The sequence below is a fragment of the Psammomys obesus genome, unplaced genomic scaffold (genome assembly GCF_907164565.1).
Source record: "Psammomys obesus unplaced genomic scaffold, mPsaObe1.curated_primary_1811, whole genome shotgun sequence".
Classification (NCBI taxonomy): Eukaryota; Metazoa; Chordata; class Mammalia; order Rodentia; family Muridae; genus Psammomys; species Psammomys obesus.
Genome location: NW_026596040.1, coordinates 34,481,549 through 34,501,130, shown reverse-complemented (window position 1 = coordinate 34,501,130; position 19,582 = coordinate 34,481,549). Strand labels below are relative to the sequence as shown.

Sequence of the window (19,582 nt, the reverse complement as noted above, 5' to 3'; positions counted from 1 at the left end):
GGTTGGTTATTTCAAATGACTGTTCTGTGCCTGTCCATGGAAAGTGTGGACTGCCACATGCTAAGAAGATTACCATGAACTCCTTGAGCAAGCAGAAGAAGCTGGCTCCCCGTCCAGGCCTCATGTGTGCTGCCAGACACTGGTCACAGCATGGACCACACCCCCAGAGACAAGAAACGCAAGACATGAGAAGGATGCTCCTTAGAAACAGTGACCCACTGTGGTCTTTCCGGCTTTCTTCTCATTCTGCAGCCCAAGAAGTGAAATAACGCAGCCTTTTGGGAACACAGAGATATGCTGGGAAACTCAAACGTAAGTTTTTGATAAACAAGTCTAAATTGGATTTAGAAAGAAAGATAGAAACAAAGAAACAAAGACAGAAAGAAAAGCCTTATAAAGTCCAAAAGGCTATACCAGCTATTACTTTTCTTGGGTTAATCAACACTAGATCCAGGTATAAACACAAAGAAAGGTCTTTCAGAAGAAACAGATTGACCTGCACGTATTTGATAATAGAACCTTCCCCGTATGCTTACTCCAAGATTACAAGAGGAAGCAATGCATGAAAGCAATAGTTTAACTAAACGAGTGAAACGTGTATAATATAAGACATTGTTCCTGTAAAATATGAGATTTTGGTTGGGGAAATTGGCTTTGCTCACTTGAGTTGTAAATGATCTCTCTGGCTTTTAATTAACTTATTCCTGTACTGAACTGTACATCCTGAGTATAACTAAACTACAGAAAGTAGACAGTTACTTGCAAATCCTATTCACCAGCTGCGGGTATTTGTTAATCAGAAGGGCAACTTTGTGTAAAACAATCTGCCATTCCTAATTTTACTGGTGTGTACTTGTAAGACTATGTAGGTCTGGCTGTCCTAAAATCTACTGTGTACACCAGGCTCACTTCTGCCTCCCAAGTGCTGGAATTAAATACCTATGCCACCAGGCCGGCTTTTTTTTTTTTTCTATTAAGTTTGTTGATTTTCAACTGGGGTCTACCCTAAGGCTGTGTTTCATGCTTTCCTTTTGTTTTCTCGGAAAGACAGATTCCAGTAATGAGTGCCTACCAAGGAAAGAACAGGGTTTACACAGACTTCGTCACTGAGCATCAGTCGTTATATGGGATCTTTCACCCCGTGTTTCAAAGGAAAAAGAACAAAGCTGAGGATCTGGAAGGGCAATCAGTGCACTGTGGCTAGGAAGACCACTCAGTCAGCGTGCCTGCGAGGAACTGAGTTCAGTTCTCCAGTGCCCACATAAAAAGCTGGAGGGGTTATTAAAATGGAAGTTTCTGGCTTCTTCCAAGACTCAGGTGTGCCAGGTGATGTTTTGCTAGAAACTGTCTTGTGAAAGGGCATGTGATGTTTTGCTTCGAGAAGTCTCATGGGAGGGGATGATTTTGGCTAGCTGAAAACATCTGTCGGTGGATTCTTTTTTTATATTCATTACAGTTTATTCACTTTGTATCCCAGCTGTAGCCCCCTCCCTCATTCCCCCCCAATCCCATCCCCCTCCCTCATCTCCTCCCATGCCCCTACCCAAATCCACTGATAGGGGAGGTCCTACTCTCCTTCCATCTGACTCTAGCATATCAGGTCTCATCAGGACTGGCTGCATTGTCTTCCTCTGTGGCCTGGTAAGGCTGCACTCCCCTTGGGGAGGTGATTAAAGAGCCAGCCACTGAGTTCATGTCAGAGATAGTCCCTGTTCCCATTACTAGAGAACCCACCGGATACTGAGCTGCCATGGGCAACATCTGAGCAGAGGCTCCAGGTTATCTCCATGCATGGTCCTTGGTTGGAGTATCAGTCTCAAAAAAGACCTTTGGGCCCAGATTTTTTTGGTTCTGTTGCTCTCCTTGTGGAGCTCCTGTCCCTTCCAGGTCTTACTATCTCCCCCTTCTTTCATAAGATTCCCTGAACTCTGCCCAAAGTTTGGTTATGAGCCCCAGCATACACTGCTGGGTAGACTCTTTCAGAGGCCCTCTGTGGTAGGCTCCTGTCCTGTGTCCTGTTTTTTCCCTCTTCCAATGTTCATCCCATTTGCCTTTGTGAGTGAGGATTGATCATCTTACCCAGGACCTTCCTTGCTTAGCTTCTTTAGGTGTACAGATTTTAGTATGTTCATCTTATATTATGTGTAATATCCACCTATAAGTGAGTAGATACCATGTGTGTCTTTCTGCTTCTGGGATACCTCACTCAGGATGATGATCTTTTCTAGATCCCATCATTTGCCTGCAAATTTCATGATTTCCTTGTTTTTAATTGCTGAGTAATATTCCATTGTGTAAATGTACCACAATTTCTGTATCCATTCCTCAGCTGAGAGACTGGGTTGTTTCCAGGTTCTGGTTATTATGAATTTCACCTTACACCCATCAGAATGGCTAAGATCAAAAACTCAAGAGACAATATATGCTGGAGAGGATGTGAAGAAAAGGGAACACTCCTTTATTGCTAGTAGGAATGTAAACTTGTACAACCACTTTGGAAATCAACCTGGCGCTTTCTCAGACAATTAGAAATAGCGCTTCCTCAAGATCCAGGTATACCACTCCTAGGCATATATTGAAAATATGCTGAAGTACACAACAAGAACATTTGCTCAACCATGTTCATAGCAGCTTTATTCATAACAGCCAGAACCGTGGGTGGACTCTGAGGAGAGGAGATGTATAGAAGCCCATGGATAGTGAGACAAGGCTTTTTGGATCAATATCACTTCACTGGCCTTTGTTTTTTTGACACTGCAGTTCACAGAAACATCCCAGAGAACTTCTCATGGCAATCTGACTGCGTCTTGCTACTTTTGCTGACTTGTTCTGATTCAACAGTCTTGCTGTTTCTGATGAATCATGTGGATTCTTGTTGCTGTTTGGTGTTGGCATTTTGGACTGCTGATATCCAGACAGCAAAGAGTGGACACGCCCAAAGGAACTTTGCACCTAAAAAGGTCCACAACCCCCTATTCCTAATAGCCTTCTTTCTCCCCTATCTCTGGCCAGTGAGTTGAAAGGGAGGTAGAAGCATTTAAGAACCCTAAGTAAAGTAGGCTTATTGAAAAATCTAAGCCCACAGGTTATGTGTCTGTAGCCACAGGGTTAGGAAGCAGAGACAGCAGGATCCATTGGCTGTTAAGGCTAGCCTAATCAGTGAGCTCTGGGTTCAGCAAGAGACCCTCAGAATGTAAGGTGGTTCTTGATGGAGAAGATGCCTAGAGATGGCCCTGTCCTCACAAATCAAGGTGAGGGAAAAGGAGACAAGGAGTGGATTGGGGGAGGGAGGATATGAATCAGCTAGTGATTAAGTGAGAACATGGAGGCAGGCCTTTGGCCATCAAATATAACATCCTTTAGCATGAATGAAACCCATCTGAGAACTGAACTTCTCCCCTCCTCCAGCAGGCTCCTCTGTCTGCTCCCATATTAGGCAGCCATGTTGGAAAGCTTAGGCTTTCTCTCACCCTATTTTGGCTGTGACAAAGGCATGTGCCCCTAGGAATATGACACAGGAAATGACATTCCAACTCTCAGATCTATGTTTCTGAAAAACATTTTCTTCTTGCAGGGAGACATTGTTAGCATTTACAAACTGCTCTAGGAAACTCGTTCGCTTGTAAGGAACATGACTGCACAATCACTCTGCAACAGAAGGTAGGGTGTTAATTATTGACAAGAGATTGCCCAAAGATACAGTACACAATTATTAATAGAGCTTTTGGGAATACTGGGTTAAAATGAGCAGAACCCTGGAACATCAAACAGTACTGCAGCTCTTGGAAGCATTCACAGACCTCCAACAGGGAGAGCTCCGTGAACGTAAAACTGAATGTTGTTCTCATTCCGTTATGATTCTGGTGTTTGTTAAAATTTTAGAACCTGAGGTGAGGAAAGGTGCCTGTCAGACAAGCATAAAGACTTGAGTTTAATCCTCAGAACACAAGCAGAAGTGCTGGCACCGCAGTGCACGCTTGTAAACCCAGTGCTTAGTGGTTGAATCACTGAGGCTTGCTTGCCAGCTCCAGGGCACTGAAGAGGATCCAACTCAATAAACAACATGGATGGCTTCTGAGGTGTCCCAAGGCAATCCTCTGGCCTTCTACACCCACCCATACACGCACACACATTATAAAACCTAGCAGGTACCGGATGCATGCATGGTCAAGGAGCCAACATTTCCAGTTCAAGCCAGTTCCAAGCTCCATTCTTGAGAACTGATGAGAGGGTGGTGCGGCACTGCTGCGGGGTCCATAGCACCAGAAAGGGCAACAAGATGGACTTTTCTGAGGGAAAAGGGAGCTGATGTCCGGCTAACGGTTGAGAGTTAGAAACAAAAAAAAAAAAAATAGCCATTTTGGAATTCCTTACACTTACCAGGAAATATGGCAAGCACTCAGCATTGCTTAATGCAATCATTGAAGTCTGCTGCCCCAGGAGTTGGGTCATTGTCTGGCAGACCTGCAAATCGGGAGCTAGACACTAAAGCACTCCCCACAGGTGTTTAGGAAAAGCAAAGCAAAAGCAAAGCAAAGATCATAGGTTGTCACATACTGCAATGTTAAATGTTTGCCTTGGGGATTTGTGCTTAACTTGGCAAACAGTAAAGACCTTTTCATATCAGGCCATCTCTCCACAGAATTGAGATGTGTTGGCTTTATCTAGAAACCAAGTGTCTGAGGCTTTTTGTTGTTCCTCTGACAGGGTCTCCTATAGACAGGACAGGCCTCAAAGTACTTGTAGCCCTCCTATTTCCCAAGTGGTGAGGCTTTTCTAATCACATTTGGCACATAAATGCAGGAAGAAAAGATTAAACAATGGCTAAACTGAAGTGATCCACCAACAAAGTGATAATAAATTGCAAGCCCCTATCTATCACCAGAAAGCGTGTCATTTACAGGTTCTTGTCACAAACTGGTAACAAAATAAACGGCTATGAGAGTTGCTGAGCAGCCACTGAGGGTGAACAGGGCCATCCTGGGTGTCCAGAGTGTAACTTCCACAGACATTTCCCATTCATTGTAAAAGAACATCTTTGCATGAATTTTATGATTGTAAAAGTAATACATGCTCACTACAGAAAACTTGGGAAAAATGAAGAAAGCACAAATATGTATATCACTAATTCCTAGCCCTCTGCCACAACCCATGCTGCCTTCTGCCACACACTATAATGTTTTAATAAAGTGTGAAGAGTCTCCCTGTATAATGACTCTATTGTCTGGGGCCCGCAGGCTTCTTTGCACACAAACTGTCAGAGCTGGTCACATCTACCTGGTCCTCAGCTCCCTTATCCATAACCTCTTCTCATCCTCTCTTTAAGAATGACTCTTCACATGCTTCCTTTCTTTCTAGCCTGAAAGCAGGGACCAGGCTTTCCTATATCTGATGTTAAGTCAGGAGAAAGGTCAAAGCATAATCTTTAGGTTGGCTCTCAAGTTGGTAGGCAAAGTTGTTGGCTATTCATGCTGACTGAAGCATGGAAAAGCTTCCCTGTAATTCATTCGCTCTGTAAACTTTATATATTTTGTAAACATTGCAAACCCCCAAGACAACACAGAGAGAGAGAGATAGAGAATGCCTGAGGAGCTTCACAGCCAGGGACCTCCCACAGACCTCTCTAGCTGTCATAATGGTGTTTCCAGGCTCTGTAACTGTCACAAAGGTCATCTCCAGCCCCTCAATAGGACCCTTCCCAGATTATACTAATTTTAATTAGTCATCAATCCCAGAGCAGGTTCACCCACCATCCCTGAGCTCCCCCAAGCTCAGGACTTGAAACCCTACCAATCTTCACCCTGGAAAAATCTCTGCCCTAGAAAGCTCTACCCCCTAAGAACTCCTACATAAAGGTTGTGTCTGATGTCCGAGCAGGGGCAGCCAGCCCTGGATCCATCACTTCACACCCTGGACCTTCCCAATAAATCTCTGCCTGGTGTGACTCTTTCATCAGAAGAAGCCAAGAAACAATTAAGAGAAGATGGGAAGAAGTGAAGTAAGGCTGCTGCTCCTGACTCCTCAGCTCAGCTCACCCTCACCTGGGAGCTGTAACACCTCTGCTGAGGAGGCTTCCTTTCAGAGCTGTGTGGTTCCTGGACTCCAGAGTCCCAGGACACCCTTCCATCTAAGCAGGAAGGCCAACAATCGTATCAGTCATGTTTCCCACTGCTGTGACAAAATTCTTGAGACAAACAACTTAATGGAGGAAACATTCCAGAAAGTTCTATCTGAGAAATGGAGGTTCAGCTTGGGGCCTGAGTGAGGCTGACACCACGGTGGTATAATTGCACAGCAAAGGAGACTGCTTACCTCACAGAGCCAGGAAGCAGCCAAACAAATGCTCATCCCCAGCTGGCTTCCTCCTTTGCTCCATTTTTGATCCATCTGGATCTCAGTCTGTGGTATAGGAAACCCTGTCACTCAGGGTGAGTTTTCTCAGTTTGACCTCTTTGGAAATGCCACCACAGATATGGCAGTGTATTTCCTAGGCCATCTCTGACTCAATCAGGTTGACTGAAAGACTAAACATCACAGACACTTTGTGAGCAATGGGGCATTCAGACACAGGAGAATAAAGATAACCTGGAGAATCCTTGTAAGAAAGAGAACGACCCTCTTTTGTCAAAATGGTCTTCTCTCAAAAAAGAACCCTGGCTTCAGATAATTTTTCACTTCTCCAATCAGCACTTATTTTCCAAGCACCTCTGACATGAGAGTTACAGGACAAAATGACAAAATGACAAAATGAATGGCAAGGAGACTTTCTTGGTTCTATTGCCAGTGAGAAACTATTCCCAGAGTGAAAGACTGGACCTATTGATCATTTGATTCCTTATTCTCAGTTTTACAATGTGCATGAGCCTAATGGTGTCAGTAGAGAGGGCTTGAAGAACAGGGGTCTGGATAGAACATTTGGCTTGGGTCCTAAATCTGGGCTTCAGACACTGCTGCAGGCTGGGTTCCCACCTCTCCATAAGGTGATCTCAGGCTTCCTGCTTTGCTTGTGGTAATTTGGCTTATGAAGAGGCTGGTCTCCCCTCAGAATGCAAAAGAGGAAGCTGTCAGGGCTTCTAGAATGGGCACAGTACACTTCCACCATATTCCGATGGGCAAAGCATGTCACAATATAAGCCTAGATTCCAAAGCGGAAGAGTGCACACAGGGTTTGGCTATGAGGATGGGAATTCACTGGGTGTGCTACCAATGGGCTGCCATAGAAACTCAACATCAAATATAACTGAGGGACACTAACTGCACTGTCTTTTCTGCTACACAGCGCGCAACCCCACAGACCTTCCCCTACCGCTACTGTTTCTGAACGTCATCCAAATTCAGCTGTTTCTCATGTCACCGGGTGGTCGTTAAGCAGATCTGCCCCAGTTCTAAGCCTATGTGGCTGTCTAGCTTTAGCAAGCCAATATCTGGGGAAGAAAAGAACTCAGGACTCACTCAAGACAGCGATGTTGAGCTCCTGCTGCCAGCAGCTATGGGGTTGGAAGGAAGAAGTCCCACTAGCCCTCAACACCTGCTGTCAGGTCTGCCATTGCTGCCTGCATTCTTTCTCTCCCGGACGCTCCTAAACTCCCTATCTCTACAGTTCTTGGTGACAGAATTTCCCGGTTCTCAGAATGACTCGTCAGATCCCCCAGTGTTTTGATAGCCTCTTGTGTTCTCTATCCTTGTTGACTTTTCCAGTTCCCAAACTGAATGCTGTGTTCTAGGAGTGACCGTGCACAGTGGGGGTTTCAGAACTGTGGCAAGGGAAGCCTGGGGAGCAAGCTAGTTGGTAGGAAGAAGGGACTAAGAAATTTATTCTTGAGAAAAATTGTTTGGAGATGGAGACTTAATATGCTACCCAGGCCAGCCTTGAACTCATGCCTTCAAGTGATCTTTCCACTGCATTCTCCCAAAAAGCTAGGACTAGAAGAATGCACGTTACTGCACATAGATGCTCTTTCTTTTATGAGTGATGAGAAAGTAAGGATGGGTCACCAAGACATCAGTGCATTAGTCGTGAAATTGTTAATAAAATATATACTTAGTTAAAGCAATTAAATGTAGATTTGGAATGGATGCATAGTGGCCTTTAGAAATGACTCCTAAGTCTATAGTCTTGGCATGTACAGACGAAAGCAAAAGTTACCTGGGTTCAGTAGAACAGAATTCAGTGGTGGTGTCCACCGCTGTATTTTTCACATTGCTAACTGCCCATCAATGGTTCCATGAAGAATTATTCCGCTTCAGTTCCAGAAATCGGATCACATGCATCTAAGCTGTAGTTCTACTATTTATCTTGGGCAAGTTACTCAATTCCCTCTGTTTTCTCATCTGTGTAATGAAAACTGTAACAGCACTAACCCAGGGCCCGCGAGATGGCTCAGCACATAAAGGTGCTTGCTGCCAGGTTTGATCGCCCGAGTTTGATCCCTGGAACCCACATGGCAGAAAGAGAGACTGGCTTCCTCAAGTTGTCCTCTGACATGACGCATGTTCACATCCAATAAATAAATAATACCACCTATTGCATACAGTTGTTGAACTAATGATATTTTCAAAAAGTTCTTAGCACCTCTGTTGATTATTATTCTGTTGCTGTGAAGAGACACCGTGGCCAAGGCAACTCTCATAAAAGGAAGCATTTAACTGGGGCTTGCTTACAGTTTCAGAGGCTTAGTCTATGACCATCACGGCAGGAAACAGACAGGCATGGTGCTGGAGCCGTAGCTGAGAGCCTCACATCTTGATCTACAGGCAGTAGGCCTGGGAATGGGGGGGAGGAGGGGGAGAGGAAGGGGGAGGAAGAGGAAGACAGAGACTGGGTCTTGCATGGGCTTTTGAAATTTCAAATTGCATCTCTAGTGATACCCACTGTCTTCAACAATGACAAACCTTCTAGTCCTTCCCAAACAGTTCAACTAACTGGGGACCAAACATTCAAATATATGAGTCTATGGGGCCATTTTCATTCAAACCACCATAGTACCCAACAAGTCGTAAGCACTCTCAGTAAATGTTACTGTTTTTATTCTGTAAGTTATCATCATCCTGCAGATTTTCAGCAATATTTCTTCTGAGTGTCTTCCTTTTTAAAGGTGATTTTAGGACAATGACATCTTAAGACCATGAGAAATTACAGACACTTTGCAAGCCAGCTTCTTGGTATCTTGGAAAGAAAAGGTATCAATAGCAAATAGCAAACCATCGAAAATATATACATTTTAAAAATACTTAAAGTGTCAATTATTCCCCCAAGCCTCAGAAGTTACACATTAGAAATGCTTGAACTGAGAAAAGAACTTTCAGGACATCATGTATGTTAAATGTTTTTAAGGAAGTGTGCATCTGTTGGGCTGGGGTAGGTACCAGGCCCACCCCCAAAAAAGTTTGGGTGCCAAGAAGTGGGTTTTCTCAGAGTCCATTGACGGCAATGGGCAAGCCTGGAGGTACTGGCACAGCGCATTAACTGAACGCCTTACTAATAGCGAGGTGAATAACTTTGAAATAAAGTTTTAGACAAATAAAAAAAAGCTGGGTTCATTGGAGTATAGTTATAATCTCAGTGCTGGAGAGGAGGCAGCAGATCTTTGGGGCTCACCAGCCATCAAGCATAGCTGAATCTGCAAGCCCCAGGTCAGGAAGAGCCTGTTTCAATGGAAGGGTGGGCGGTGCCTGGAGAACAGTCTCTGAGGCCGTCCTCTGGCGGCCACAATCATGCATATGCGTGTGCATGTACACACACAGGCGCAATTTAGAGGAGGTAATTTGTATAGGGAAGAAATGAGATCCAGCTAACCAGTGTAGAACTTTTACTTGGGATGCAGAGATATACACTTCCAGAGTGACTTTTCGGCCTTCAGTTGCCCTCTGACATTCTCTCTTCTGGTGCAGTCACATGAGAGTCAAAGAGGTATCCGATGAAGCAGGACAGAGCAAACAGGATGCCCAAGCATCCTGTCACATGGGCCCTGCTCTTCTGGACTTACAGGATTTTGTTGGCATAGAAGAACAGCAGGACCTCTGGATGATAGTGGCTCTGAAATTAGAAGTCAGAAAAGGTACATGTGAGGGAGGTTGGCATGGGACACTGGGAGAAGAAGCAGGAGTGGAAGCAGCCTGAGCAGCTTGAGCTCAGCCAACGATAACATTGTGTATCACCTTCCAGGCATCTTTCCATTTGCATCTCCATTGCAACTGTACTATTAGCCTGAGTTATTTTAGGGGGTAGTGGGAGGGAACTTCCTGCTACACTGGGTCGCTTCCGGTGTTCAAGGCCTGAAGGTGAGGGACTCACAGGAGAATTCTTTCCTGCTGTGGCTCACTCACCAGCTGCCTGGAAAGCCTGGGGTTCCTCTGATCTTCTTCGCTTGGGAAACGCTGCTCCATCCTGGGTTTCAGATATGGAACACAGGCTTGAACAGTCATTCTGCAAGCCTGAGGAAAATAGCATTGCCATCCACTTGCCTAAACTATGAGAGAGTTCTAGAATCCCAGGTGGGGAAGGTGATCTCAACGAGCTGCAGCCACTCTACGGCCAGGGCCACTGAGGCTTGGAAAGTAATTGTCAGGTCACTCGTGAATGGATCTTAAAGGAGCTCTGCTCACAAAAATGGACATGACTTAGTCTGTGGCACATGGAGAGGGCACAGCTGTGCCATGTACATAGCTCCTCTCACAGTTACACCACATCCGAGAACTCCCTCCCTCCCTCCTCTTCCAAAGTAATCTTATAGAGTCCTTTGCACCCACTGTTTTTGAAGCACTCACCCAGCCCCATGATCCTTTGGGGACTCGGCCTTTACCTATCTATCTAGCATTGGCAGGTGTTGGGTGAGGCAGACAAATGGGGAAGGACAAATGGGGAAGACGGCAGACTGAAGGCCCCTTTGCCCAGCTTTACCTAGGTATTTTACAGGCCATTCTAACTGGCAGGAGCTTAGGGGCCTGACTTCTCCAGTTACAGAGCTGCATCCCCCTCTAGGGACAGCAGAGATCTCACAAAGTGAGAAAAGAATGGCAGGCTCACCTTGGCAACCTGAGGGCTTTTGTCCTGTAAATGGGTCAGGAGGGAATCTCCTGTCTGGTTAACCTGGTGGGTGAAAAATTTCTTCCACTTCCTTCCAGCAAATGCAGCCAATTGCCCAAAGAGAATGAAGGCCAAGTACCGCATACTGTCATTTTCCTGTGGGTTTCCATCAACAACAAAAAACTAGAGCCAGGTCTCCATCATCAATCTCCATCACAGCAGATCACAGCCATCTTTCCGAGGTACACATTAAAGGGTGAGCATCCTACCCATGACCCTGTGTTTCCTAATCCATAAGTGGACATACACCACCGGCATTAGACACCTTGGCTTGTCTTTCAGTCTATATGGAAGCTGCTGACATGGCATCAGCCAAAGATTTCCTGCTTTCGTATCTCAATTCTTTGTTCCCTTTCCTTCCTCTTTCCCTCCCCCTTCCTGTCTCTCTCTCCTTCTTTCCCTCTCTCCCTCCTAAGTCCTTTCTCTCTCCCTCTCATTCCCTCCTTCTCAGCTCCCTCTTCTTCTCTTCCTCTCTCCCTCTTCCACCACTTTAGCCATATCGCCTCTCCCTACTATCTGAGTTTCTCCTCCCAATCAAAGAAATAAGATCCTATTCCTGCTCCCACGCTGACACCCCCACAGCTCTCCCTGCTTCTGTTCTCATCTGTTAGCTTCTTTGGGAGCCCATCACCCTCTTCTCTTCCACATAAACTGCTTGTTCCACATATCTGCTTTTCGAGACAGGGTCTCTTTATATAGTCCTGTCTGTCCTGGAACTCACTATGTCGACCAGGCCAACCTCAAAATCACAGAGAACAGCCTGCCTCTGCCTCTGCTGGGGTTAAAGGCACGCAACATCATCATGAAGCCTGGGTTCTCATTTCTAATCCAGGACAGTTTCACAGCCCGCAGTTTTGTGCTTACCCTTCCCACTTACATCATCCAATAAAGTCCTGGTCTGGAGGGTGATGTCTACAAAGAAGGAGCCCAGCCCTTGGCCCTGGATCTTGCCCAGCACGATGGTCAGGGTCTGCATGCTCTCGTGGATCACTTCAGAACTCACAGGATCATACAGACCTTTCACGAGGAGATCAAGCAGAACTTTCTTATACCGCCTCACCTGCTATCAAGGTTGGAAAAAACATTAGGATGGCACATAGAGACACACATCTACACATCCACTCCCACATATATGCACACATACATGTACATACCCACACACATACACACTCCAGTACACACACATACATGTGCACGCGCGCACGCACACACACACACACACACACATTTTTCAAACTGTAAAGCAACTTCACCCTTAATCTTCCAGTAGCCCAAGTTGCGTCTATGAGGCCTGGCTTTCCTTTTGTGGCTTTTTAACATATATCTGACTGTACTTTGCTTATATTCATCTCCACTATCCTCCCATCCTCCTTTCCCCCATTTCTCGTGCTGTTCCCCTTCCTCCTCACAACTACTTCTCTTGTGTTCATGCCATTCATATGTACAATATATAATAAAATGTATAATATACATGTTATACACACACACTTTCTTCTGAACCTGCCACAGACTCAGCCAAATAAAAATGCATCTAGTAATCCAGCACAGGGTTCCAGCTTAGTCTCAGAAGAACAGAAAGGACCAAGAGGAATGAGGCCTCTGAGTGATGGAGGTGGGGAGGTCCTTCAAGAGCAGAGGGTGGACCTCTTTCAAAGGTGGAACTCTTTCAAGAGAAAGAGTGTTCGGGGACCTTCAGAATGCTAGGTGCCTTTATAATGAAGAAGACATAAAATGGCATCAGTGTGGAGAGGGGCAAAGGAAGCCAGCATGGAAAATGTCTCTCACTAAACAAACAAGAATTACAAAAAAGCTACTGAAACTCTCAAAGAGAAAGATACCAACCCGAGTGAGTGCTGCCAACAGCTCTCAACAGTTTCCCAACGCTGACAGAGCTGAGACATGCTGGGCTGCGACGACCTTGAGCAAGTCACACCCTATATAATCTGTTCTCCTATGTATAAAGAGCCAGTGGCTTGCTTCTAGCCTGGTGCTACAAAAGTCACCAGATGTTTCTCCTGGTTGCTAAGCTACATTACGTAAGACTCCAGTAGAGCAGACAGGAGGGAGAGACACCTTGAAGAAAGGGTCGTCGTGTTTTGAGAGTGTGGATCCTGGTTGGGGGGTGGCCCCTAACAGACAGTCAGCAAGGAAAGAGAAACCTCAGTCCTACCATTGGAAGAGGCAGTTCTGCAAAAGCCATTCTTGAAATATGACCCGGAACTCCTGGAAAGCCCAGTCTCACCAACAGCGGTTTGCAGCCTTGGAAGATCCTGAGCAACTGGTCTGGATCTATACCCAAGGCCCCTCAACACAGGTGCTGCTGTTCACTGCTGGGTCTCCCTGTGGCTTGTTACAGAGTCAGCAGTTCATGGGGTACCCGCACCAGCTGTGGGGACTCTGCGCCCCCAGGGCTCAGAGCTCTTGGGAAGGCCGTCTGAATTCCACCTCCCCTACCTTCTCAGGAGCTTCACAAGCCACAGTGCCCAGGCCTCTCATCGCCAGACGGCGCTTTTTAGCGCTAGGATCCCGGGCTCTTTCTGCCAAGATGGAAAACACATTCTTCAAAGGCTCCCGTTTCTGCAACTTCAGTTTCCAGGAGACCTGGGTAGTCAAAAGCACATTAATTCAGAGGCCAGGGAGGTGGCTCAGTTGGCAATATGCTTGCTCACCAAGCATGAAGATCAGAGTTCAAATCCTCAGCACCCACAGAAGTGCTGGGTACACAGCAGGGCGTGTCTATCACCTTAGCACTGGGGAGACAGAGAAAGAACTGTAAAGCTTTAGAGTTCACTGGTCAGACAGCCCAGTCTAAACAATGAGCTCCAGTTCAGTGAGAGTGGAGTGCAAATGAAGAAGAGGCGTGTCTGGCATGCACTTGTGTGTGCGCGCACACACACACAGACACAAGAGACAGAGAATATCAACTCAAAAGGGCTCAGAGTAATACTCTGAACTCAGCCAAAATGTCTCTCTCTAGAGAAAATGCTGTTTTGCCTGTTCAAATTTGTCTTTCCTTCTAGACAACGAAAGCATGCCTGAGTGTGGGGTGTGTGTGTGTGTGTGTGTGTGTGTGTGTGTGTGTGTGTGTGTGTGTCCCTAGAGATTAAAGCGGAGCTTTGCGTAAACTGAGCCCTCACCTTACCGAGGAGCTACACCTCAACCTTTAAAGATGATTTACTTTTGTCAGCAAACATGTTTGTCTACATGATGAAGACACTGATACTGATGGAGAAAACAATGCAGGGGTGGAGTTGAGGAGTTCTGGGCAGAGACACACACAGCAATGAACTGTGTGACAGAGGCTAAGAGGAAAGCTGACTGTCCTCAAGACACAGGTCCCTTTTATAGTCTAAACCAGACTGTAACTCTCCTATCTGAAGAGTTCCCTTGACCCTCTTCCGACGCTTCCTTATTCTTCCGCTGTACTTCAAGATAAATCAAATGAATGGGGTGTTTGTACCCGGTTCCCTCTCCATACTTGTGCGGTCAGGCTGATGATCCTCCATCTCCATCCAGCGAAATGACAGACTCTGAGAGACCTTTCTCAGCAGTCACCTTCCTCTCCCCGACCCCTCACTGGAGTGTGACTCAATGGGCAACATCTCAACAAATACCAATTATACAAACATTTCATGACGTTTGAAGGTTGTTCCGATTTTTTAATTCATGAATCTGAGCAATTCAGGAGGAAAAAAAAAAAAAGCAAAAATTCACAATGGGGAAATACTGCACTTCTATGCAAAATCCTACACTTCCAAAGCTAAACTCTAAATAATCGCAAGATTAAAAGATAGATGGGGATATAGGCCACCTTTCTGCTGAGCAGATGAGCTCCAATGCCAAGAAGGCCCTGGTGTTCTTCAGGACACAGAGCAAGGCAACCCGCACTAGAGTCAGCCCCCAGACAATGAAAGACCTGACAAGGGGGACAGGAGATGATGGCTCAGTGGGAAAAGCACTGGCCATGCAAGCATGAGGATCTGAGTTTGAATCCCATGAGAAGACAGGCACAACAGCACTTGTCCATAATCCCATGTTTCTTATGACAAGATGGAGGAGGGTGGGGGGAGATTCCCCAGAGAAGAGAAACCCTGTCACAAAGGAGATGGATGGTGAGGACAGACATTAAAAGGTTGTCTTCTGACTTCCATGTGTGCATCATGACACAAGAGTAACTGTATTCACACTAGAATGAACACACACACACACACAGAGAGAGAGAGAGAGAGAGAGAGAGAGGGACAGAGACAGAGAGAGAGAGAGACATACACAGAGAGAATCAAAGATAAAAACTAGCCCTCATCCTTAGGAAGCAGGTACAGGTGCGGGGTCCAGGCCCAGCTGTTTCTCAGCACTGTGGATGAGATACTGTAACTTTCCAGCATCATTGCTATTCTGTTGTCACAGGACAAGCTCAGAAGTACAGCAAAACAGACCAAGAGGAGCAGCAGCTTGAGGCTCCTGGGGGTGGAGGGGCATTCCTCAGGTCCCCATTCTTCCATCCTATAGGCTCCTTGTATCACAACCACTCAAGAAAGAAAATTCAGGTTCTCGGCCCTCACTCACAGAATACCTCAAGCGTTAAAGTAAATATTTATTGCAGTTTTTCTTTTTTCTTTTTTTTAATTTTTTGAGTTAACAGCACAATGAATCCTTCTCATCCTCTCATAAGCATCCTCCATCCCTGTTGAAAGAACTGTCATCATACATGGCTTCCAGAAGGAACCCAGACAAAGCCGTTCAAGCTACAGAGTAGCAGGCTCACATCTTACATAGTGAAGACTGGGAAAGGACACTGTGTCTGACCTTGGAGAAGAAAGAGAGCACTGATGTTCTTTTCTTCTTGGGCTGGGAAGTGGAGGTGGGAAGGAGCTGGCTCAGGATTCTCCGTGTTTGTTCCATGAAACTAAAATGGAAAAAGAAAATGGAAAAAAATCAGCATGTGAGCCACAGCCGGTGGTCTGAAGGCAGCCCTGCTGTTCCCTCTGTGGAATGTGCCCTATTGTGAAAGAGTACAAAGACAGTGGGAGCCTTTCACCTTGGTTTGGAGCCAGGAGTCACATGACAAGATCAAAGCACAGCACAACAGGAGCTCAGGCTCCTGCAGGTCATTCCTCAGGTCCCCATTCCTCCGTCCTATAGGCTCCTTGCATCACAACGATTCCAGAAATAAAACCCAGGTCCTAGGCCCTTACCCACAGAATCCTCAAGGGTTAAAGTAAGAAGTGGCTTGAAATTTGTGTTTCTTAAAGATCTGCAAAAGTGTCAATGGCATTTGGGGTGGGGGGCAGGGTCTCATGGAGCCCATGGTGACCTTAAACCCAAATTGGGGCTGAGAATGACCTTGAACTTCTGATTTCCCTGCTTCCACTTCCTGAGTGTTGGCATTAGAGGGGTGGGCTACCATGCCTGGTTGAACTGGTGGTGGAGATGGAACCCAGGGTTTCATGCATGCCAGACATTATGGTTGGTTTTAATGTCAACTTACGATAAATTAGGACAATCTGAGTAAGGAGCTGCTCCTGAAGAAGCGTCCTGGTTGTTATGACTGACGTGGGAAGTCCCACCCTGATCGCAGCTGCCACCCTCTGGTAGCAATCCAGACAAAAAGGAAAGTCAGAGGGGTGACCATCTAGCCTTTCACTCTCTTGGCCTCTCTGCTTCAGAATGAGTCGATCTGTACTATTGCTGCAGCTGCTCATGAGGGTGCAGCAGAGTCAGCGTCCCCAAGCTCCCATCACGGACTAGGAACCAGGGGCACCAGAAAGAGGCTTCGGAAACACCCTGTCTTGTGGACTGAGTGATTCCCTTCTGTTGGCCCCACATGAGGACAGCGATTGTGGGACTTCTCCAACTGCTGAAGCATCCAGCCTCAGGGACACAGTCACTACCAAGCTCTCGGCTAATGGCATAATGAGAACTTGGCTTGGTTTCCTGTCACTTGAGCTCTCTGGCTGCAGGAGAGAAGACTCCCTCCCAGGGCACACTTAGACTTCAGGTAATTTATATGCATCTGGAGCCAGGCAGTTTTATTACTCAGCTCAGTTTTTTTTTTTCTTTTCTTTTGTAAATTTGCCCCAAAATGCTAAAATAACCAGCTGTTATTCTCCTGATTTTTTTCCAGAAATGTTCAGAGGTCTCATGCGCAGAATCACTAAATTCCACACACCCACAGAAATGAATCAAAAATGCGATTATCTCAATGAGTGCGTGCATGCCATGGACGTCCAGCTCTCATGCTGCCCGAGGGGTCTTTAGTGACCGTAGGCTGCTTCCGGCTGGAGAGCCAGCTTCGTATGATACTAAGCCCACTAAAAGGACTCAGCTTTACAATTCTGTTGCTCCAGCTCCACAATTTGACCACAATTTGTTTTAGTCAGGCTCCTCTAGAGGAACAGAACAAAGAGAGGTCTGTGTGTGTGCGTGCATGTGCGTGCGTGCGTGTGTGTGTGTGTGTGTGTGTGTGTGTGCGTGTGTGTAGTGGTGGTGGCGATGGTGGTGGTTTGAATGAGAATAGCCCTCATGGGCTCATATGTTTGAATGTTTAGCCCCTAGTTGTTGGAACTGTTTGGGAAACATTAGGAGGTGTGGCCTTGGTGGAGGTGTGGCACTAGGGGTGAGCTTTGAGTTTTTCAAAGCCCATGCCATCCCAGTGTGCCACTCTCTGCCCAGTGGTTGCTGCTTCAACATATAAGCTGCCGGCTACTGCTCCATTGCCAGGCCTGCATGCTGCCTCATGCCTGCAATGATGCTCATGGACTCCAGCCCTCCGTTACTATTAGCCCCAGATTAAATATGTTCTTTTATAAGCTGCCTTGGTCATGTGTTGTCATAGCAATAGAATACTTTTTATACACACACATATTCAAATCCTTTATTCAGTTTTAATTACATTATCTTGTTTTAATTTCAGGAATTCTTTATCAATTCTGAATACTAAGCTCTTAGATATGTTATTTTTCAAATATTTTTTTCCACTATGTGGACTGCCCTTCTGCTTTCTTGGTAGTCCCTTTGATATTCTAAAGCTACTTTTGATGCCAAATTGCTTGCCAGAGTTATTTTCTCTACCCATGCTTTAAAATTTATATCTAAGGACTTGTTACTAAGTACAAGGTCAAGAATATTTGTTGTTATAGTTCAAGTGTTTTACAGTTTTTATTCTTAAATTTAGGTCATTTGATTTTGGCAAGATGGTTTGGTTTGGATTTTTGAGATAAGGTTTCACTGTGTATCCCTGGCTGACCTTGAACTTCCAGCAATTCTCTTGTCTCTGTTTTCTGAGTGCTGGAATCATGGTTACACACCTCCACACTCAGCATTCGGTGCTCCTTGCTTAATATGGTGTGAGGTACGGCGTTTCTTCAGTGGCAACTGACTTTGGGACATTCTGCAGCTTTAACAGAAGAGGCCCACAGATCTCTGCAGGCGGTTCCCAACCCTGGATGTATCAGGATCACCTGCAGAATTTTCAAAGCCCAGTGTCCTTGCTGTCCCAGGACAATGCTATCATCGTCTCTGGAGGTGGCCTCAGCATCAACCAAATAGCCAATCACTGAGCGAGAGTGGCCAGTGGCCAGACACCTGCCTTGGTTTGCCTGGTGTTGAGGAGCTTCCTGAAGTCAAGGGGCCCCGGGGAAACCTGGAACACAGTCCCACCCAACAGGTCCCAGCCCTTTTAGGAGGCCATATTCGTTTTCCCTGTCATTTTTGTCATGAAAATGCATCTTTTAGCTACAGGTAGGTGTCTAGTAGCCATTTCCTCCAGGGACATATTCTCAAATGGGTTATCCAATCCCAAGTGGTCAGCTCTGGACACAGACACAAGCAATGCTAAATGAATTCAGTGGGTTGTATATATGTGTGTGTGAATATATGTGTGTGTGTGTGTGTGTGTGTGTGTGTGTGTGTGTGTGTGTGTGTATCAATAATAAAGAAGTCAGCATGAGTCTGGGAGGGAGGTGGGGACACAGGAGGAGTTACGGCAGGAGGAGTGCTGGGAGTGATACGGTGCAGTGCTTATTCATGAATTTCTCAAAAAAATATCTTTTAAATAAACAAAAACCCCTCTTTCCTCCCTAGCCTCCAGTCTCTCTCTCTCTTTTTTTTTTTATTGCTCCCTCATCCCTATTGCTCCCTTTATCCCTATGATGGGGACTAAAGTCAAACACAGGACAAATGGAGATGAGGTGATGGCAGTAGAGTGCTTGTTGCACAAGATGAGGACCTGAGTTTGAATCCAGCACCCATGAAAAAGCCAGGCATGGCAGAACACCCCTGAATCCCAGTGTTTGGGAGGCAGAGAGAAGATCCCTGAGGCTTGCTAGCCAACCAGTTTCACCAAACTACTGAGTTGCAGGTTCAGTCAAAAACCTTGTCTCAAAAAAATAAAGTGGAGAGCAACTAAAGAAGGCCCTTAATGTTAACTTCTGACCTTCACATGCAGCATACACACACACACACACACACACACACACACACACACACACACACACA

General features: G+C 45.9%; 1 protein-coding gene across 5 annotated transcripts in view; it reads right to left on the bottom strand.

Moving 5' to 3' along the window:
* Nucleotides 1-9,010: 9,010 nt before the first annotated feature.
* The window catches only part of Mro (maestro), a 14,711-nt gene continuing 4,139 nt past the window's right edge, over nucleotides 9,011-19,582 (bottom strand). The window contains exons 3-8 of one of the 5 annotated variants that reach the window (XM_055622696.1): nucleotides 15,893-15,992; nucleotides 13,541-13,687; nucleotides 11,964-12,149; nucleotides 11,027-11,182; nucleotides 10,327-10,387; nucleotides 9,011-10,036 (exon numbers count right to left, since the gene is read on the bottom strand). In XM_055622696.1, the coding sequence (XP_055478671.1) occupies nucleotides 9,903-10,036; nucleotides 10,327-10,387; nucleotides 11,027-11,182; nucleotides 11,964-12,149; nucleotides 13,541-13,687; nucleotides 15,893-15,988 (780 nt within the window). In that variant the 5' untranslated portion in view covers nucleotides 15,989-15,992 and the 3' untranslated portion in view covers nucleotides 9,011-9,902. Of the gene's footprint in view, nucleotides 10,037-10,326; nucleotides 10,435-11,026; nucleotides 11,183-11,963; nucleotides 12,150-13,540; nucleotides 13,688-15,892; nucleotides 16,071-19,582 lie in introns of those variants that run through there. The other 4 variants (XM_055622698.1, XM_055622699.1, XM_055622700.1 and 1 more) reach the window with 4 other exon arrangements.